General features: G+C 55.3%; 1 protein-coding gene and 1 long non-coding RNA gene across 2 annotated transcripts; one reads left to right on the top strand and one right to left on the bottom strand.

Annotated features, from left to right (window-relative positions):
- Nucleotides 1–69: 69 nt before the first annotated feature.
- On the top strand, nt 70–1,445 carry LOC144247438 (uncharacterized). Its single transcript, XR_013341155.1, has 2 exons — nt 70–141; nt 1,160–1,445. It is a non-coding gene; the product is annotated as an uncharacterized LOC144247438 (long non-coding RNA).
- A 43-nt stretch (nt 1,446–1,488) lies between these two features.
- On the bottom strand, nt 1,489–19,347 carry SZRD1 (SUZ RNA binding domain containing 1). Its single transcript, XM_077788193.1, has 4 exons — nt 19,241–19,347; nt 6,257–6,306; nt 4,604–4,858; nt 1,489–3,468 (listed from the first exon to the last, which is right to left on the bottom strand). Exons 1-4 carry the CDS (start codon nt 19,289–19,291, stop codon nt 3,366–3,368), a joined length of 459 nt encoding a protein of 152 aa, XP_077644319.1. The 5' UTR covers nt 19,292–19,347; the 3' UTR covers nt 1,489–3,365.
- Nucleotides 19,348–20,419: the final 1,072 nt, after the last annotated feature.

Here is a 20,419-nt window from a genome sequence, read left to right as displayed (position 1 = left end):
CGCCAACGACACGCGGTCCCGCGGCGCCCCCCGGCGGGCGGGAGGACCCGGCGCAGGGCGGTGCCGGTCCGCGGCGGGAACCGGGACCGGCTCGGGGCTCCGAGCCACCAACCCACGGCTTTCACTGCTCCTATAAACCGGGTGATGTTATAAATCAGATCATTTAGTAGGGTCTGCTATTTCTATTTATTTCTACTATAGAAATTTATATATTCTATATAAAATATAATTTTTGTGGTTTAGATATTTCATATTTATGTATTAAACTATAATTAATATATTATAAAATAAAGATACATTATAAAATTATACCCTGTATTATAATATAAATATTAGAAATATTTATAAATATAATATCTATATTATATCTTATATATTATATAATACATAATATAATTTATATTATATTATATTATATTATATTATATTATATTATATTATATTATATTAATATATAGTATTATAATATATAATATATAATATATAATATATAATAATATATATTATAATATATACATTATATACTATATATTATAATATATATTATATATAACATATTATATACTATATAATATCTATAATCTATAATATATAATATAAATATTATAGATATTATATTTTATATTATAAAATTATATTTTATAATTTATCTTTTTATAATATATATATTTTATATATTTTATAATTTGTATAATTTACATATTCTATATTAACTATATATAGTTATATATATAACCATATATATATATATAACTATATATATAGTTATAACAATAATATATAAGTATATACCATATATTATAGTATTACATATCCTATAAGGTAGATACGGTATGTAAAATATATGTATTAGATACTGGGTTGTATAATATATATAAAAAATATTTTTTTATTCTATGTTAATTAATTAATATAGCTATATTATATATTAATATTACGTGTTTACATGATTTCTATTCTAAATAAATGGTTAAAAGTCATCAGAATCCCAAGGGAGCTGGGGGCTGTGGGAGCTCCCAGATTCCTCACCCCAGGAGCTCCAGAACCTTCTCTGGATATTACGGAGCACAACACCCAGGGGGGAGCCCGGCATGGAGCAACAAAATAATCACATTAGATTAAATGAGTTCAATTAACGGATTTGTGCGTTCTCCTCTAGGGAGAGGCAGCGCTCCCATCCACACTTGGGATCCACATCTTCCCTTGGATCACCGCCCTTCCCACCCTCCTCAGACTACTCCTCTCAACCATCCTAAAAACGGGCTAAAATCCCCTGCTTTTGGGTACAATTATGGGAAAAACTCCCAGATTTTACCTTCCTGGCGGATTTTTACACACAAAGCCACCCCCGGCAGACACGGCGATAACAGGAAGGAGCCATAAAGCCGTGAAAAGTTTAAAGACATTTATTTAAAATACAATTTATAAAACGTTTTCTTTCCGGCGCAGGTTTGTTTTTATTTTTTTAATTTTTTTTTTTTGGGGGGGAGGGGGGTGGGGGTGGAAACCCACGGTGCCGCGTCCATCCTCCCCCTCCTCGGGATGAAGGCGCTTCCCACAGGAACGCCGCCGAGCCCTGCCCGCGGGCGGGACGTGTCCTGGGCACCGTGTCCCGGGCACCGTGTCCCGGGCACCGTGTCCCGGCGCCGGGACAGGAGCAGGAGCAGCCGGAGAAGGAGATTTCAGTGCTGGAAAAAGGGATTTCGGTGCCGCAGGTGGAAATTTCGGTGCCGGACACGGAGGAGGCAGCGATGCGGCGCCCCACCGGCCGCTCCGGAAATCCGGTGGATTCGGGAGGTTTTTGGCTATTTTGAGGCTATTTTTTTTTTTAGGAATAATTAAGGAAAGGCGCAGTGAGTACAGTTATTGCTGACGTCCTTCTCCCTCACGCTCCCTGCTCGGAGCTCATCCCAGCCCCCAGGCTGAGGGGGATGAGTGAGATCCCCCAAAAGTCCCCAGGATCCCGGGGGGAATCCCGGGGCAATCTCACCCCACCCTGAACCGAGGAGCTCATTAAGGTTCCCGGGATCGCTTGGATACACAGGTAGTTTCTATTTTCCCGTTTCTGTGGGATTTCAGCCTCATTTCCTCACAGGGCTTTTCGTGCACATCCAGACTGGCTCGTTCCCCCTCGAACGTACTGAAGGCAGCACCCGGATGCAGGAATCCATCCCAGACCTCCAGATCCTGGCCCCTCCAGGAAGAGCATTTAGTGTTCATCCAATCCCTTGATATCAAGTGATGCTCAGCTTCATCCAGGGGGGAACATCTCCATATTCCTGGGGAGCAGCAGCCTCCCCGTCCTCCTCTCAGGACGATCCCTTCCCTGAAGCCTCGCTGCCTCCAGGGAGATGGGGGGGATCATCCAGGCTTTCCCCAAGGCTGGTCTGGTTCCTGGTTCTGCCGTTCCAGGAGAGCTCGTACCGTCCCTGCGCCACCGGGCCGGCTCCTCGGGATATCCCACTGCCCGACGTCACGGCCGCAGCGGCGCCGGAGCCTCTCTTCCTCCTCCTCCTCCTCCTCCTCCTCCTCCTCCTCCTCCTCCTCCTCCTCCTCACATCTCCCTAATTCTTCACCGCCCAGCCCTCTGCGGCCAGACAGCAGGCATTTGCACAGGGTCACTCTGCATTCCCTTCTTCCCAAACACAAAAGAACCCAAAAAGGATGTATTTTAAGCTTCTCCTCAAAGCCAGCAGGGAATCGGAGCCAAGCTTTAACAGGAGCAAGATGTGAACTGGGTCTGACTCCGAGGTACCTGGGGGTATCCGGGAGTTCGCTTCCATGGCAGTGGAAATGGAGAAACGGAGAAGGAAAAGCATGAGCTTGTCATCCCAAAGCCATCACATTCATGGAAATCCATTGGAATTCCCTTCGTAACACTCAGCTGCCTTTCTGGATTCAAACAAACGGCTCCAACCCTTCCCACGCACTCCGCCGATCCAAGATACAGAAAACAAACAGAAAACCAAATAAAGGAACCTAAAATCCTTGGAAAGAGAACTCGTTCTGGAAGTGATGAGGACAACATGCGTGGCCGGGGAGGCTTCCCATCTTTTTTTTTTTTTTTTTTTCCCTTAAATGCCAGGTTTCGAGCACAACGAACGTTATTGCTGGCGCTTGCTCCGACCCGAGCGGGACACGCACGACTCCCTGCGCCCGGCCGAGTCCGGCACGGCCCCTCGTGTCCCCCGGCCGCGGGGACAGCCCTGCCGGGACGGCCGCTCACAGTGGGTGGAGAGGGAGGTCACAGTGCGTGGGGCTGAAGGTCACAGTGGGCAGAGCAGAAGGGTCACAGTGCAAATCACCCCGGGAGGTGCCCTGGCCCGGGTCCGTGTGTCCGTGCCGGCGGAACGGCGCCTCCGCCTCTATCTGCGCTGCTTGAAGCCCTGCGAGCCATCGGGGCCCAGCGGCTGCCGGATCACGTTGTTGGGCTGCCGGCTGTCCTCGGGCTGCGAGATCCGCGGCGGCCTGCGGACAGAGGGACAGAGGGACAGAGCTGAGCCTGAGGGACAGAGGGACAGAGGAGCAGAGCTGAGCCTGAGGGACAGAGCTGAGCCTGAGGGGACAGAGCTGAGCCTGAGGGACAGAGGGACAGAGCTGAGCCTGAGGGGACAGAGCTGAGCCTGAGGGGACAGAGGGACAGAGCTGAGCCTGTGGGGACAGAGGGACAGAGCTGAGCCTGTGGGGCACTACTGAGCCTGGGGGGACAGAGGGACACAGCTGAGTCTGCAGGGACAGAGGGACACTGCTAGGGCCGGGGGACAGAGGGACACAGCTGAGCCTGTGGGGACAGAGGGACACAGCTGAGTCTGGGGGGACAGAGGGACACAGCTGAGCCTGTGGGGACAGAGGGACACAGCTGAGTCTGCAGGGACAGAGGGACACAGCTGAAGTGCAAGGACACTGCTGGGGCCTGGGGGACACCAGGAGCAGGGCTGGGGCTGCAGGGGCACACGAATGAGGTGTGCAATTCCGAATGCTTTGGGGAAACCCCCGCACCACGGGAATCTTGTCACGTGCTCTGAGGGCCCCAGCACAGGAAGGACATGGAACAGGTCCAAAGGAGCCTGCCAAGGTGATCAGAGGGATGGAGCAGCTCTGCTGAGGAAAGGCTGAGGGAACTCGGATTGTTCAGCCTGGAACAGAGAACCTTTGGGGTGACCTAAGTGTGGCCTTCCAGCACCTGAAGAGGCCAACAGGGAAGATGGAGGGACTCTGGACAAAAAGCCTGGGGGAATGGATTCCCACTGCCAGAGGGCAGGGATGGATTGGATATTGGGAAGGAATTCCTCCATGGGAGGGTGGGCAGGCCCTGGCACAGGTCTCCCAGAGCAGCTGTGGCTGCCCTTGGATCCCTGGAAGCGTTCCAAAGGCACACAGATGTGGCACCTGGGGACACACACAGCAGTGCCAGTCAATGGCTGCACTCTGATCCTGGAGGGCTCTTCCAGCCTCAATATTTCCAGGGTTTATGGCCTTACCAGACATTTCCCTCACTGCCGGGCAGCTGAGGCTGTGCTAACAGAGCTCTCCTCTCTCTGTGCCAGCCCAGCTGCGCTGCCCAAGGAGCCCACCCCCCCCAGGCCCACGGGGCTGCTCTCACCTGTCCAGGATGGGCTTCTCCTGCTCCTCCTCGGGGCTGGCGCTGCCCAGGATGCGTTTCCTGGCCTCGGCGTACTCGGCCTCGCGCTGGGCCAGCGATTTGACGGGGAAGGCGGGGCGGCTGGCCGAGTGCGGGCTGCTGAGGACGCCGTTGCTCGTGGGCCGCTTGAGGATGCGGATCTGGGGCGGGGGCCCCGCGGGGAGGCTGTCGTCCTGGATCACGATCGGCACTTTGGGAGGAGATTTGGACTTTCTGCTGTTGGGAAGAAAAACACGGGGTTGGCGGTTGTTTTCCACCCGGAGTGTGAATGCCTCGTGCTCCGATGCCCTCCTGTGATTGAGAGCAGCCTGGAATAATTAAAGGCCTCGTTACAGTTGAAACTCTAAAGGGCAGCTGTGGCTGCCCCTGGATCCCTGGCAGTGCCCAAGGCCAGGCTGGATGGGGCTGGGAGCAGCCTGGGACAGTGGAAGGTGTCCCTGCCATGGCAGAGGGTGCAATGGGATGAGCTTTAAGGTCCCTCCAACCCCAACCATTCTGGAATTCCATGCCCCTCTCAGCCCTGACAGCAAATCCCACTTCTCCTGGTGGACACAGCTCCTGCACACCCCAGCCTCGTTAGCGTGGCCTCTGCCCACAGCACTCATTAGCAGAGGGAGGTCACAGTGTCACACTCCAAAATGTTTCCCTTCTGACTCTGCTGGACTCCAACCCCACCCAGCACCTCCCAGTCCAGCAGCCGACACCTTCAGATCCAGTGACCCGGAGCCTTGGCCGGCAGGTGACACCCAGGCCACCCCCATGGGTTTGTCTGGGTGACACACAGGAGACATTCTGCCTCCCCGGTGACCTGCCCTCCCTGAGCACCGTGACACGAGCAGGGGACAGCCCCCAGGCCAGGCCAAGGTCCATCCCCAGCCTGTGGCTGCTCCATCCTCCCGGAGCGGCCGATGGAGCACTGGATGAGCTCAGAAAGAGATGGAAAACCAGTCCCTGCTGTGTGTGGCACCATCAAACTGTGCTGAAGGAAAGGAACAGACACTGGGTAAAGCTTCAGCATTTCTAGTTGAAGATATTGGTATAAACACCTTGATTTCATTCCCCGCATTCCCTCTCGCCAGGACACCCAGCCTGTCACTGCCATGTCACTCCTCGGAGCCAGCCACGGCCCCAGCCACCATCTGAGTGTTTTACAGTCCCTTTTCTGCATGGAACTCCCAGAGGATAAATCCCATGACTCTCTAAAAACCCCAACAACAAAGGACTTGTCAGCAGTGATTAAAAACATTTCTGGTAGGAGAAAATAACACAGCCCTGCCCAGGCCCAAAGGAAGCAGGGAAAGAAATGCATTACACAGCAAGTCAGTCCAGAGCCAGGAGCTGGGATTACCTGACTCACCCATTTCTTCCCCTCTTTCTCACACAGCTTCCCCCAAGCTGGAGCTTCCTCCAGTGCGGAGGAGCCGGCTCTGAAATCGGAGCACTCTCAGCTTTCTGCTGCATCCCAAGGTTCCAAAGGCCACCTAGTGGCACTGAGTCAGGGATTCCCTGATTCCCTGATTCCCAACCCTGCTCGGTTTGAAGCTGTTTCCCCACTGTTCCCACTCCCCAGGCCTTCGGCTGTCCAACAGCACCTCAGGAAAATCAGGATTTTACCTTTCCTTCTGTGTGATCTTCAGCTTCTTTTCCAACCGTCTGTCTATTTCCTTGAAAAGAAGGAGATAAAAGTAAAACCACAAAGTTTTTAATAAAATGAAGACCAATCTTAGTGTGGAGGTTGGAGTTTGAGCCTGTCTGGGCACACATTTAATTTCACTCTTCCAAATACTGATCTATAAAGGGGGCGGTGAGTGTGTGATTCCATCTGAGGATTACTTGGGGACCAAGAGGCAGGGAAAAGCAAAGCCACCGTGGATAACCCATGAGAAAAGCAGAACCACCAGGAGTATTGTCGCTGTTGAGGCAGGATGGGAATGAACAGACTTGACTCAGAAGGCTGCTGAGAGTAAAACTCTGATTTATTCAAAATACTGCACTGGTCCCAAAGTGAAAACAACCCACCCCATTGGTGCAAAGTGCTTGACGCACAGTGACAGAACTTAACTGTAAACAATGTGAACAACAAGAGAGATAAAGAAGGAGTCATGTTTGTCCTCTTCTCTGCAAGGTGTCCTGACAAACACTGGCCTCCTTCTTTAAACAGAAAGGGGGAAATGTGGGACTCAGATTCAGTCAAAGAAAGAAACTGAGAGTTTCTAGCCAGGCAGATGCCTGGGAAAGAGCTGGAGAAGAATGTAAATAATTATAATAATTCTTTATCTCTCTTGTTGCTCACATTGTTTACAGTTAAGTTCTGTCACTGTGCATCAAGCACTTTGCACCAATGGGGTGGGTTGTTTTCACTTTGGGACCAGTGCAGTTGGCCCTCACAAAGCTCTGTATAAAAGATCAGTGTGTTTTGAATAAATCAGAGTTTCACTCTCAGCAGCCTTCTGAGTCAAGTCTCTTCATTCCCATCCTGCCTCGACAGCGACAGGGTATTCTGCTGTAAGCAGCAGCACATCCACAGCAGGCCGTGGATCCGGCACGGGGCCGCTCATCACTCTTTTAACCACTTCAGCAGGCAAAAAACCACCCATGAGGGCAAAACCCCACCGACTCCACAGCAATTCCAGAGCAATTCCAGAGCAATTCCACAACAGGCATTGCAGATCCAGGCAGGGAGCAGGCCAAACCTGCGGGGCAGAGGAGCAGCAGCGGCCACGGCCGGGGCGATCCCGGGGGAGCCGAGCCCCGTGCTGGGGCAGGGCTGGCTGGCAGGGCCACATTCCTGCCAGGAGAATGCCCTGCCCTGCCCCACAAGCTCCAGGGAGCCTCCCTGGGCTGCTTTCCACACGCTGCAGTCAGCCATGGAGTCACCCACGGGCACATCACCAACACAGCCGGGCTGTGAGCGCGGCAGCCTCTGCCCGAGGCTGGCTGCACCTCGGCCGAGCTGGCCACAAGCAGAGCAATCAGGCACAGAAATTTGGCTAAGGAGGAGTGTCAGAATCTGTGGTGTTGGTGATTCCCAGATTGTAGAAAGTCTCCGTCAGCCCTGCTGCCAAAGCAGAAGCCATAATTGGTCTGTGCTGGTTTCCAGGTTGTTTATTCTGTTGATCTCTCACATGTTCTGCTGCCCTGCCCAGCTCTGTCCTGCAGGGCAGCGTGTGGGGCTCTGCCCTCAGTGGATGTTACAAACATTAAATACCAGAAACTCCCTGGGCTGGATTTACAATAACGTGCCAATATCTGTCACCTACGTTGGACAGTGTGTCCCCAGCCTGAACCAACAGAAAAATGCCAACACCACAGTGAGACATGGAGGGCATGAAGAAGGAGAAAAAGGACAAGGCACACCCAATTTCCTCCAGCTTGTGCCCTTTGGACCCCTCATCTAGAATCCTAAAATTTTACTTTTGCACCCGTGCCACACTTAATTATTACTGATATCAAACACTCAGAGCTGGTAATTCATCCTGTACGATGGAAAACTCTTTTCCATGGCCAGAGATCACAGCCAGTGTCTCTGGGGGCTCTGTCCAGGGGGGTTCCTGACCCCTGCCAGGGTCCCAGGGCAGCCAGAGGGAAGCTCTGCATTCCCACAGAGGAGAACCAAGCCAACTTTCAACCCTCCTGCAGGTGACCTGCCCCAACCCCACCGGTATTTTTAGATCCTCATGACAGCTCCCTTAAAAGAGGCTCCAAAACATCTTTTTGCATTTGATTTAATCATCAAGGAAGGTGTGGGGGAAACACTACCTGACAGTGTCCTAGTTTAGCCAGCTGATAACTGGCACTACAGAAGGAAATTCCAAACTCGTGGCAGGAGGCAGCTGCTGTATTTTGAGGCCTGGCTGCTTCCCTGTGCTGCCAGCAGAACCACAGAGGGCACAGCTCAGGAGAGGAACGGGTTTGGACAGAAATTCCCTGCCCCTGTCAGCAGGGAAGCAGCACAAGTCACTACAAGATGCCAAACCACAGTGTCGGCTGCTGGTCATACAGGCCACGGCAGCCTCCACCTTAAAAGGGAATAAATCACTTCAGGAAGATAAAAGGTGGGTGAGAGGTTGAGTTTCCTGCCCAACCCTGTCCTGGGAGGTCACAAAACCAGGCTGAGCTCCGCAAGGCAGGTCTTGGGCAGAGCCTCCCGGGGAGGGCAAACACCTGCAGCTTCCTTCCTCTTCAAGGGGACTGGGAGGAAGGAAAATCCCATTCCAGAGCTGCTCAGGAGGGAGGGAAATGTGTAAGAGCTGCCTCCTGCCCCCTGAGAGCAGGGGGTGGATATCCCTGAGGATATGCATCCCTCAGGATATCCCTGTGGGGCAGCTGCTGGCAAACAATGGAAGCCAAGTGAGGAGAAGGGGTTGGCTCCTCACCATCGTGGCCTTGAAACTGCATTTTTCAGCCTCCAAGAGTTCATAGGAATAGCCCCTATGAAATACTTCAGCACACAGGGCAGAGAGACAAGAGGAAAACAGGGTGAAAAGGGGGCAAATACACTCAGGAGCTTCTGAAATCATCCCACTCTTGAGTAGGAACAGGGCTGCTGAGCCCTCAGGTGGGACTGTGGGCACGGAGGGGTCACAAGCCACACAGCAGCCCTGGGGAAGGCTCTGTTCTGCTGCCTCCTGCCCGGCAGGGGAGAGGTGGCCTGGCAAAAGTCACAGTGCTGCAGTGCTGGGGGCTCTGGGGTGAGCCCTGGGGCTGTTCCTGCAGTGCTGGGGGCTCTGGGATGAGCTCTGGGGCTGTTCCTGCAGTGCTGGGGGCTCTGGGGTGAGCCCTGGGGCTGTTCCTGCAGTGCTGCTGGCTCTGGGGTGAGCCCTGGGGCTGTTCCTGCAGTGCTGGGGGCTCTGGGGTGAGCCCCGGGGCTGTTCCTGCAGTGCTGGGGGCTCTGGGGTGAGTCCTGGGGCTGTTCCTGCACTGCTGAGGGCTCTGGGGTGAGTCCTGGGACTATTTCTGCACTGCCGCTTGCTCTGGGGTGAGCCCTGGGGCTGTTCCTGCAGTGCTGGGGGCTCTGGGATGAGCTCTGGGGCTGTTCCTGCACTGCTGGGGGCTCTGGGGTGAGCCCTGGGGCTGTTCCTGCACTGCTGCTGGCTCTGGGGTGAGCCCCGGGGCTGTTCCTGCACTGCTGCTGGCTCTGAGCTGAGCTCTGGGGCTGTTCCTGCACTGCTGCTGGCTCTGAGCTGAGCTCTGGGGCTGTTCCTGCAGTGCTGGGGGCTCTGGGGTGAGCCCTGGGGCTGTTCCTGCACTGCTGGGGGCTCTGGGATGAGCTCTGGGGCTGTTCCTGCACTGCTGCTGGCTCTGAGCTGAGCTCTGGGGCTGTTCCTGCAGTGCTGGGGGCTCTGGGGTGAGCCCTGGGGCTGTTCCTGCACTGCTGGGGGCTCTGGGATGAGCTCTGGGGCTGTTCCTGCACTGCTGCTGGCTCTGAGCTGAGCTCTGGGGCTGTTCCTGCAGTGCTGGGGGCTCTGGGGTGAGTCCTGGGGCTGTTCCTGCACTGCTGGGGGCTCTGAGCTGAGCTCTGGGGCTGTTCCTGCAGTGCTGGGGGCTCTGGGATGAGCTCTGGGGCTGTTCCTGCACTGCCGCTTGCTCTGGGGTGAGCCCTGGGGCTGTTCCTGCAGTGCTGGGGGCTCTGGGGTGAGCTCTGGGACTGTTCCTGCAGTGCTGGGGGCTCTGGGGTGAGTCCTGGGGCTGTTCCTGCACTGCTGGGGGCTCTGGGGTGAGCCCTGGGGCTGTTCCTGCACTGCTGGGGGCTCTGGGGTGAGCCCTGGGGCTGTTCCTGCACTGCTGCTGGCTCTGAGCTGAGCTCTGGGGCTGTTCCTGCAGTGCTGGGGGCTCTGGGGTGAGCCCCGGGGCTGTTCCTGCACTGCTGCTGGCTCTGAGCTGAGCTCTGGGGCTGTTCCTGCACTGCTGCTGGCTCTGGGGTGAGCTCTGGGGCTGTTTCTGCACTGCTGGGGGCTCTGGGATGAGCTCTGGGGCTGTTCCTGCACTGCTGGGGGCTCTGGGATGAGCTCTGGGGCTGTTCCTGCACTGCTGCTGGCTCTGGGGTGAGCTCTGGGGCTGTTCCTGCACTGCTGCTGGCTCTGAGCTGAGCTCTGGGGCTGCAGCCACGGTCTGACTGCGAGATGCTGCAACTGCAGGGCGTCACCTCCACCTCAGCACAGGTGATTCATGGCACTGTCACCGAGCCCCAGCGCTGCCAGACAGCCCCACACACTCCAACCACAACCTGCAGCCTCCCCTGCCCGAGAGAAATGAAGCTTTTTCATCAACACAAAAACTTATTCCAAGGAATGCTTCAAAACCATCCCAACTCCTTCACAGCCTGTTTTGCTTTTCCCACTCTGGAGCAGGTCATTTCAGCAAAATTCTTGGTATCTGTCTCCAAATCCCCAAAACTGCCAGTGGCCAGGGAGCAAACACGTGGTCCTCGACCATAAACCAGTGCTCCATGCTTGGGGAGCTCCTCACCAGGGATCACACGGGGTCCTGGAAGCTGGAAAAGACCTTGGTATTCTGCAGACAGGGTTTTGACCAGCTCAGGATTTTGGGGAATTTTAATGCCCAAAGCAAGGCTGTGCCCAGGATTCCTGTGAGGGAAGTGACTGCAAGGGGAACAGAGCTGCAGTCTGGGGTCAGGCAGAGCACCTCAGTTACTGCTCTGCAGGAAAAAAAACCCCAGAATCCCTGAGATTGGAAAAGTCCCCTGGGACCGTCGAGTCTGTCCTGTGCCCAATGCTCTCCTTGTCACCCAGCCCAGTGAGTGCCACACCAGCCCTTCCTTGGACACCTCCGAGGTGGGATGAGCACTCCAAACCTCCCTGGGCATCCCCTGCCAAGGCCTCAGCTCCCTTTCCATGGGGAAATTCCTGCTGGTGTCCACCCTGAGCCTGCCCTCTGTTCCCTCTGCTCCTGTCCCTGTCCCATGGGAGCAGAGCCCAACCTGGGGCTGTCCCCTCCTGTCAGGAGCTGTGCAGAGCCACAAGGTCCCTCCTGAGCCTCCTTTTCTCCAGGCTGAGCCCCTTTTCTGCTCCCTCAGCCCCTCCTGGGGCTCCATTCCCTGCCCTGGACACGCTCCAGCCCCTCCAGGTCCTTCTTGCCACGAGGGCCCAGGACTGGAGGTGCCTCAGCAGAGGGGACAGATCCTGCCCTGGCACAAGGAGCACAGCCAAAATATCCCCTAAATTCCAGCCTCAGCAGCTGATGGAAGCTCTGCGCTCCCTGCAGAACACGAGGCTTCCTCCCCATGTAGGGATCTTGGCAGAATAACAGAAACCAACCATTCCCACCAAACACACCCAAAGCCCTCCCACCCACCCCAGCCACTGTCAGTCCTACAGGATCCACGGAATTCCTGGCGCTGCTGAGGGGATTCCAGCTGCCTCCAGACATCCACTGAAATTTTGGGCAGGAAAATCTCCCTTTGTGTTTAAACAGATGGCCAAAAGCAGCTCCCCTCCTCACACACCTCTCAATGTGTCAGAAATTGTGCTTTCTTCTAAACACAGGCACTGACTCTGCATTTTCCAGGAAGCTCGGTGTTCATTACTGGGATGTTTGGAATTGTCGGAATGGAGCGTTTGAACACCACGTGCAGACACAGCCCCAGCCCTGAGCAGCCTCGCAGCTCGTGACAGGGATCACTGCACCAATTTAAAAAGCAGAATCACCTTGGCACCGCTCACTTTTAATTAAAATCAAATCCCTGCTGCTGCTCCGCACGGCTCCGTCCGTCTGCCTGCTGATGTCACTCCCTCTCCTCTGCTGTGTCACGCTGTCACCGTGGGGGTAAGGAGATAAAATTAGGAGCTGACTCGGAGGGCAAGTGCCAGAGGCACTACAAACACCACAGGCATGAGCTGCCTGCAGAGGCAGCTGGATGTGACATCCGAGGACCTGGACAGGTCACTGTGGACACACCCCAGGTGTCCATCACCTGAGGAGCCCTTCCAGCTCCTCCTGCCCACACAAACGTATCTGCATCACCGAAAACTAAACCTGCTTCACGTCCCCCTGCAAAACCCCCTCCCCAGAGATTAGTAAGGAATCTCACCCACCTATTTTTAGGGCTATTATTTGTGGATGCCAAACAGGACCCAAACAAACAGCCTGAAGAAGATTGTGTTCTCTGACATTTAGGCTGCATGTGTGGACAAGGACGTCATGGAAACTGAGCTCCAGCCCCACCACAGCCACCCCTGAGGAAAACAGCCAAGAGGATCCATAACCCCCCTTGGAATGCAGACACAGACCCCAGGACACGAAGCTGCTGCTCAGATCCCACATTCCCGTGGCCTGGCATCCCAAAGAGCCACCCCAGCCATCAAGCTGACACCTTGGGGGTGTTCCTGGTGAGCTGGAGACCCTCAGCACCCCAGGAACATGTCCTTCAGGAGGGGATTGTCCTGCAGAGTGGGATGGAGGCACATTCCCAGGCAAAACCAGAATATTGGGAAGCACAAGGGCTGAGCCAGCCGTGCTGCTGGCCAGAGAACCTGGTGGGAAGAAGTGCAAAGCCCTGTCCCCACCCCTGCCTGCAGACTCCAAACACAAGGAACACCAGCAGCTCCCAGCCCGCCTGATCCAGGCAAGGATAACAGGATGGCTGGCTTGGATCCCAAGGTGAGTGAGTGACCATGACTGAAGGTGTGAGGAAGGCAGAGATTTGTGTGGATCGCTTCCACTGGGTGGATATTTCCCCCTCTTCCTCCCAAATTCCTCTGCGGAAATCCAGGGGAGCAGACCCGGTGCTCTCCTGGATCTCTAGTAACATTCCAAAGTTCTAGAAAACCATTAACCACATTCTCTGTTCCCAGCACAACCTTCCACCCCTTCTCACCCCAAAACGTGGAACATCAAACCCCAGAACGAGTGAATTTCTGCTGGAGCTGGATCCTCCCAAAACCACAGCCTTGTCTGCTCCTTACAGCACCACTGGATGCTCCGGCAATTCCAGACAGAGACAAACTCCAAATCCTGTCTTTTTTTTCTTTTTTTTTTTTCTTTTCTTTAGGAAACAAAAACAAGTTTTAAGATCTGAGGTCACCAGAGCTGTTGATGCGGACCTGAACCTGGAACTGCTTCCCCAAAACACCCTCAGGAAAGAGCAGACATTGGCAGTCCCCAATCTCCTCGTTACCCACCTACTTCTCTCCTCCAAAGAGAAATTAATCTATGAATTACTGCAACATTCCAATTCCTGAGGCTACTGGGGATCAGCCTGCTGCATTAACTGGTCCTCCCAGTCGCTGTGCCACGCTCAGGCCTGGCAGAGGCAGCCCCAGGTGTTGGTGTCTCCATGGCAGATGCTGCTCCTCAGCATCAGGCACTGAGGAACAGGACATGGAGTATTTTTGGGAACAAACCTGCTGGCGCCACAGGACATTCCCAGCATGGATGTTTAGGGGTGGGGGAAGCACTCAAGGGGCAAGCAGCTCCTTCTCCCTTGCTGCAGTAACCCCAAACCAACCCTCACTTCCCACTGGTCATTCGCAAACTCCAAACCTCCCATTTCTAAACAGAAAACCTCCCTCTGCCCAAGCAACACCAAGCAGCAGAAACAGAAACTTCCATTCTCAATTTGAATACTCTTTTTGGACCAGTTACAACACCTAAAGCAAATTTAGGTGGAAGTTTGCCCAAAATCTTTTTGGTGTGGAAAGTCCAAGTCCATCCTGGGTTTGTGGCAGGACAATGGCAGCAGGAGAGGGGGGCTCTGCCCCTCTGCCCCCCAGGTGAGCCCCTCGGCACCTGCAGAGCAGCCCCAGCCCTGGCCCAGCACAGGGAGGAGCTGGAGCTGCTGGAGCCAGGCCGCAGGAGGCTCCAGGGGGATCCGAGGATGGAGCAGCTCTGCTGGGAGAGCTGGGAATGTTCCCCTGGAGAGGAGAAGCTCCAGGGAGAGCTCAGAGACCTTCCAGGGCCTGAAGGGGCTCCAGGAGAGCTGGAGAGGCACTGGGGACAGGGATGGAGGGACAGGGAATGGCTTCCACTGCCAGAGGGCAGGGATGGGTGGGATATTGGGAATTAGGAACTGTTCCCTGTGAGGGTGGGCAGGCCCTGGCACAAGTGCCCAGAGCAGCTGTGGCTGCCCCTGGATCCCTGGCAGTGCCCAAGGCCAGGCTGGACGGGGCTGGGAGCAGCCTGAGACAGTGGAAGGTGTCCCTTCACATGGAATGGGATGAGCTTTAAGGTCCCTCCAACCCCAACCATTCTGGAATTCCATGCCCCTCTCAGCCCTGACAGCAAATCCCACTTCTCCTGGTGGACACAGCTCCTGCACACCCCAGCCTCGTTAGCGTGGCCTCTGCCCACAGCACTCATTAGCAGAGGGAGGTCACAGTGTCACACTCCAAAATGTTTCCCTTCTGACTCTGCTGGACTCCAACCCCACCCAGCACCTCCCAGTCCAGCAGCCGACACCTTCAGATCCAGTGACCCGGAGCCTTGGCCGGCAGGTGACACCCAGGCCACCCTCATGGGTTTGTCTGGGTGACACACAGGAGACATTCTGCCTCCCCGGTGACCTGCCCTCCCTGAGCACCGTGACACGAGCAGGGGACAGCCCCCAGGCCAGGCCAAGGTCCATCCCCAGCCTGTGGCTGCTCCATCCTCCCGGAGCAGCCGGTGACCGGGCACGGGGCAGGTTTCCCTCCTGGGGACACTGCAGGCAGCAGCTGGGAGCTCAGGCTGCAAACTCCAGGGGGAAAAGGACACACAAGGAGGTTAATTCCGTGGGGTTTTTAACCTGGTTTGGGTTGCCAGAGTAATGTTTGACCTGCAGGGAACCAGGGAATGTCCCGAGCTGGAAGGGACCCACAAGGATCAGAGTCCAACCCCTGGCCCTGCACACACACCCCAACAATCCCAGCCTGTCCAAAGGCTCCTGGAGCTCTGGCAGCCTCGGGGCTGGGACCATTCCCTGGGCAGTGCCCAGCACCCTCTGGGGAAGAACCTTTCCTGATCTCCAACCCAAACCCCCCTGGCCCAGCTCCAGCCCTTCCCTGGGTCCTGTCCCTGCTCACAGGAGAGAGCAGAGCTGTCTCCCCCCTTGGGATGAAGCTGAAAGAGATTCTGACCTGAGATCAGTTATTAAGACTCTGACACACTCAAATCTTAGTTGGCAAAGGAATAACCAATGAATCCATTTGCCAAGCACCAATTCCAAGCTGAGGATCACCCGTGACCATGGACACATTCCAGTTTTGGAGCCCAGCTTCCCACCTAACATTTAATTATTGGTTTAGCCAGGTAAACAGGCCTGAGTGTCACCAACTGACCTCTCATTTGCGTTTGCCAGCTGGGCCACTCAACATCACAGGAAAACAAACCAGGAATTAGGACTCATTAGTGTTTTCTGGCCTTTGAAGGCCTTTCCACCCTTACTCCTACCTCAGACAACTCACACGTTACTCAGGCCCTGGTTTTCCATCTGTAACTCCCATTCCACAGGCATTCCAGGGCTCTCCTTAGACACCAGGGAGGTGACAGGGACCCAGAGGCCCCAGGGAGCTCTGCTGCACCCTGTGGCCCTGGCACAGGGGACCCTGCCAGAGCAGAGGGCACTGAGGGGTGGCACGTTCCCAAGGAGCTGCTCCATTTCTGGGGCAATTCTGATGGCAAAAGAGCAAGAGACAAACTGAGGCCACGTTAATCACCCAAACAGTCACCTGAGGACTGGTTTTACAGCTCTCTGAGTGACCAAACTCAGCTGTGTGGGGCTTCTGGGGGTTTTCTTCAACCTAATGAGATTTTCCTGGTGCCTGATTTGGGAGAACTGCAACAGAGAAATGAGGTGAATTTTAATTAGGAGGCCATGGGATCTCTGTTCAGCCCAGAGCTGCCTCTTGCTGACAAAACTTCTTTAAGGCCTTGAACAAAAACTCTCAGCCTCACCAAAAACTACAAACAAAAACCCCTCAGAACTAAAAATCTGATGTATTTGCTTTCCCAATGAACACACTGTGGGTGAAATATTAAAAAATTACATGCTAGGACACAGACAATGTATCTCGTAAAACCCAAAATCCTGCTACATCTCTACCGTTCCCTCATGTGCTGAAGGGTCTAAAAAATAAAATAACTCAGGTTCTCAACAGTGTGAAGTATCAGCATCACAGAATCACAGATGGACTGAGCTGGAAGGGACCTTAAAGCTCATCCAGTGGCACCCCTGCCATGGGCAGGGACACCTTCCACTGTCCCAGGCTGCTCCCAGCCCTGTCCAGCCTGGCCTTGGGCACTGCCAGGGATCCAGGGGCAGCCACAGCTGCTCTGGGCACCTGTGCCAGGCCTGCCCACCCTCCCAGGGAACAATTCCTAATTCCCAATATCCCACCCATCCCTGCCCGTTCCCTGTGTCCTGGCACTGTCAGATCTGGGTGTGTTTGGAGCTGCTCCTTGGTGTCTCTGTTCTCCTGCAACCTCCTGAGCCCCAGCCAGGACTGCCAAGCCCTGTGCCTGTGTGCTGGGATCCACCTTGTGCTGCCTTGGGTGGAAGAAAACCACAGAACCAGGGAATGTCCCGAGCTGGAAGGGACCCACAAGGATCAGAGTCCAACCCCTGGCCCTGCACACACACCCCAACAATCCCAGCCTGTCCAAAGGCTCCTGGAGCTCTGGCAGCCTCAGGGCTGGAACCATTCCCTGGGCAGTGCCAGCACCCTCTGGGGAAGAACCTTTCCTGATCTCCAACCCAAACCCCCCTGGCCCAGCTCCAGCCCTTCCCTGGGTTCTGTCCCTGGACACAGGAGAGATCAGAGCTGCCCCTCGGGAGGATCTGCTGGTGCTACAGCAGAGCCTCCTCCTGCCCTCGCTGCCCTGTCCCCACCTGCTACCTCCTCTGGCTGTGACTTTGGGACACCCGAATGTCCCCAGCAGCACCAGCATCCATCAGGATCACGAGAACCACGGGACAAGGGGAGGCTGGGCTCTCCTGTGCTCCATCCTGCTTCCTGTGGGCACCACCAGCAGCTCCAGGGCTCCTTCCTGCCAGGCACAGAGTGAAATCCCCTTCCTGCCCCCCAGGGATGGCCCAGGGCAGCTCCTGCCCCTCTCCCAGCCTGCACAGGCAGCTCACTTCCCACACCCCTCCAACTGCTCCGCAGGCATCCGGAGCCCAACAACTGCAACAGCAGCTGCTCCTCCTGCCAGGCCTACAGGAGCAGCTGGGGGAGCAGAAAAGGGGCTCAGCCTGGAGAAAAGGAGGCTCAGGGGGGACCTTGTGGCTCTGCACAGCTCCTGACAGGAGAGGACAGTCAGGGGAGTCGGGCTCTGCTCCCAGGGAACAGGGACTGGACAAAGGGAAATGGTCTCAGGCTGGGCCAGGGCAGGCTCAGCTTGGACACCAGCAGGAATTTCCCTATGGAAAGGGTGCTGAGGCCTTGGAACTGCCCAGGGAGGTTTGGAGTGCCCATCCCTGGAGGTGTCCAAGGAAGGGCTGGGTGTGGCACTGAGTGCTCTGGGCTGGGGACAAGGTGGGGATTGGGCCCAGGGAGGACTCAGCGATCCTGGAGAGCTTTTCCAACTTCGAGGATTGTGTGATTCCCCAGGGAATCTCCCTGCTCATCAGCACAAGCCGCTGAGGTCATGAGCACGAATTCCCGACAGTCTGGACTGGCAAAAGGGGTGAGAAAGGACAAGTGACAGGGATTTCTCCTTCTAAGGAAAAGCACCTGGGAGGTACCAGCAGGAAGGACAAACTGAGAGGACGCTCCATGGCAGGATTGGAGCATCAGGACCATTTTAAACCATTACTCAAGGCCACAGTCATGGGGCTGCCGAGGCTGCAGCCGTGTCCGTGCATGGAGCGCTGGAATTAACTCCGATCCCCCGGCCTTGGCAGGAGGGGCGGGCGAGGGCTGCGCTGCCAGCCTGGCACTGGCCCCTCTCGGGCGTTCGGTTACAGGCTGGATTTTGCTCCCTGCCTCTGGCCAGCTGTAACCCAATCCCTCGCCCACAGTGTCCCGTCCAGGCTCCGGAGGTCCGCGTGCCCTCTGATCCTCGGGAAAGCGCTGAAAGCAGAGTTTGCCCGGCGGAGTTTCCCCTCGCAGGGGCGGCTGTATGTGCAAGCACAGCGCTCACAGACTCGGGTCCCCGAGCGGCGATGCCAGCCCAGCTCCGGAGCCGCTGCTGCAGCAGGGCCCAGCCCCAGCCCCGGGCCGGGACTCCCGGCGCTGTGCCCGGGGACGGAACACGTTCCGACCGGGGAAAGGCCTTGGGTGTGCGCCCGCAGCCCCGCCGGGGGCGCCGCCACGCCGGGGTCGCACATCCCGGCTCCGCTCGCCCCTCCTGCCTCACCCCGCGGCCAGCGGAGCTCTGTGCGAGCCCAGGGGGGTTTGCGCACCGAGCAGCGGAGGACGGGCAGGGAGCTGCTCGGAGGAGGGCCCCGCAGCACCGGCGAGCAGCGGGGCTGGGGGCGGCGCGCAGCCCCCCGCGCCGAGCGAGCCCGCGGTCCCTTTAAGAGGCCTAGCAGCGCCGTGCGGCCGCCGCGCCGCCGGACGCGCCCCGCCGCCGCCCCCTCAAGCAGCGCCGCGCCGCGCCGCCCGCCCGCGCCTCCCCCCGGCGCCCCGGACCCGCCGCGCCGCGCCGCGCCGCCGCCCTCACCCCGCTGTCGGCCGCCTCCTCCCAGCTCTCCGCGACCTCCTCATCTTCCATTTTAATTCCCGTCCGCCGCCGGGCCCCGCGCCCCGCGCATGCGCGCGCCGCCCGCCGGCCCGCGCCCGGCAACGCACGCGCGGCGCGCGGAAAGGGCGGGAAGCGGCGGCGGGGCGGGGCGCCACAGCGCCCCCTGGCGGCCGGGAGGACCGCGCTCGGCGCGTGCGTCTGAGGCGTTTTCCTTCCATTTTTGTGTTTTCCTTCAATTTTTGTGTTTTCCGGAAGTTTTGAGATGTTTTCCCTTAATGAGATATTTTACCTTAATTTTGGTGTGTTTTCCCACAATTTTGAGGAGTTTTCCCTTAATTTTTAAGTGATTTTCCTTGATTTTGGTGTGCTTTCTCTTAATTTTGGGGCCTTTCTCTTAATTTTGGTGTGTTTTCCCACAATTTTGAGGAGTTTTCCCTTAATTTTAAAATTATTTTCCTTTATTTTGGTGTGCTTTCTCTTAATTTTGGGGCCTTTCCCTTAATTTTGGTGAGTTTTCCCACAATTTTGAAGAGTTTTCCCTTAATTTTTAGGTGATTTCCCTTGATTTTGGTGTGCTTTCTCTTAAGTTTAGGGCCTTTCCCTTAATTTTGGTGTGTTTTCCCACAATTTTGAGGAGTTTTCCCTTAAAGTGATTTTCCTTGATTTTGTTGTGCTTTCTCTTAATTTTGGGGCCTTTTTTGTTTGTTTGTTTTCCTATAGTTTTGTTTTCTCTTAAATTTTTGGGTCTCTTATCTTAGTTTTAGGGTTTTTTCTCTTAATTTTGAGCCGTTTTATCCTAATTTTGGGTTATTGGACAAATCTCTCCTCAAATTTAGGCTATTTCAGCCACTAATCCAGCCTCTGGTCCCTCCTGCAGACATCCAGGTGTCCGTGTGTCCTTCCATCCAATTTGTGCCTCTTTATTTAAGCCCAAATCTTCTCTTATGGAGCACAAGGATCAGCTCCAGCCTTCAGAAACATCCAAAATCCCCCAAGCCCCCATAATTTCTTAAACCTTTCTCATTTATATCCAAGATATTCACCACTCCGATGTTGTCCTTTGCACTCCGAGCCACACAAAGCTTTTTGGAGTGGGATTTGCTTTTCCTTTTCCTCCCTCAAAAAGCGCCCCTTCAGCATCCTAAAAACCCCACAGGG

The sequence above is a fragment of the Lonchura striata genome, chromosome 24 (assembly GCF_046129695.1).
Source record: "Lonchura striata isolate bLonStr1 chromosome 24, bLonStr1.mat, whole genome shotgun sequence".
In the NCBI taxonomy this organism is placed as follows: domain Eukaryota; kingdom Metazoa; phylum Chordata; class Aves; order Passeriformes; family Estrildidae; genus Lonchura; species Lonchura striata.
This window is presented reverse-complemented; position numbering and strand designations above follow the sequence as displayed.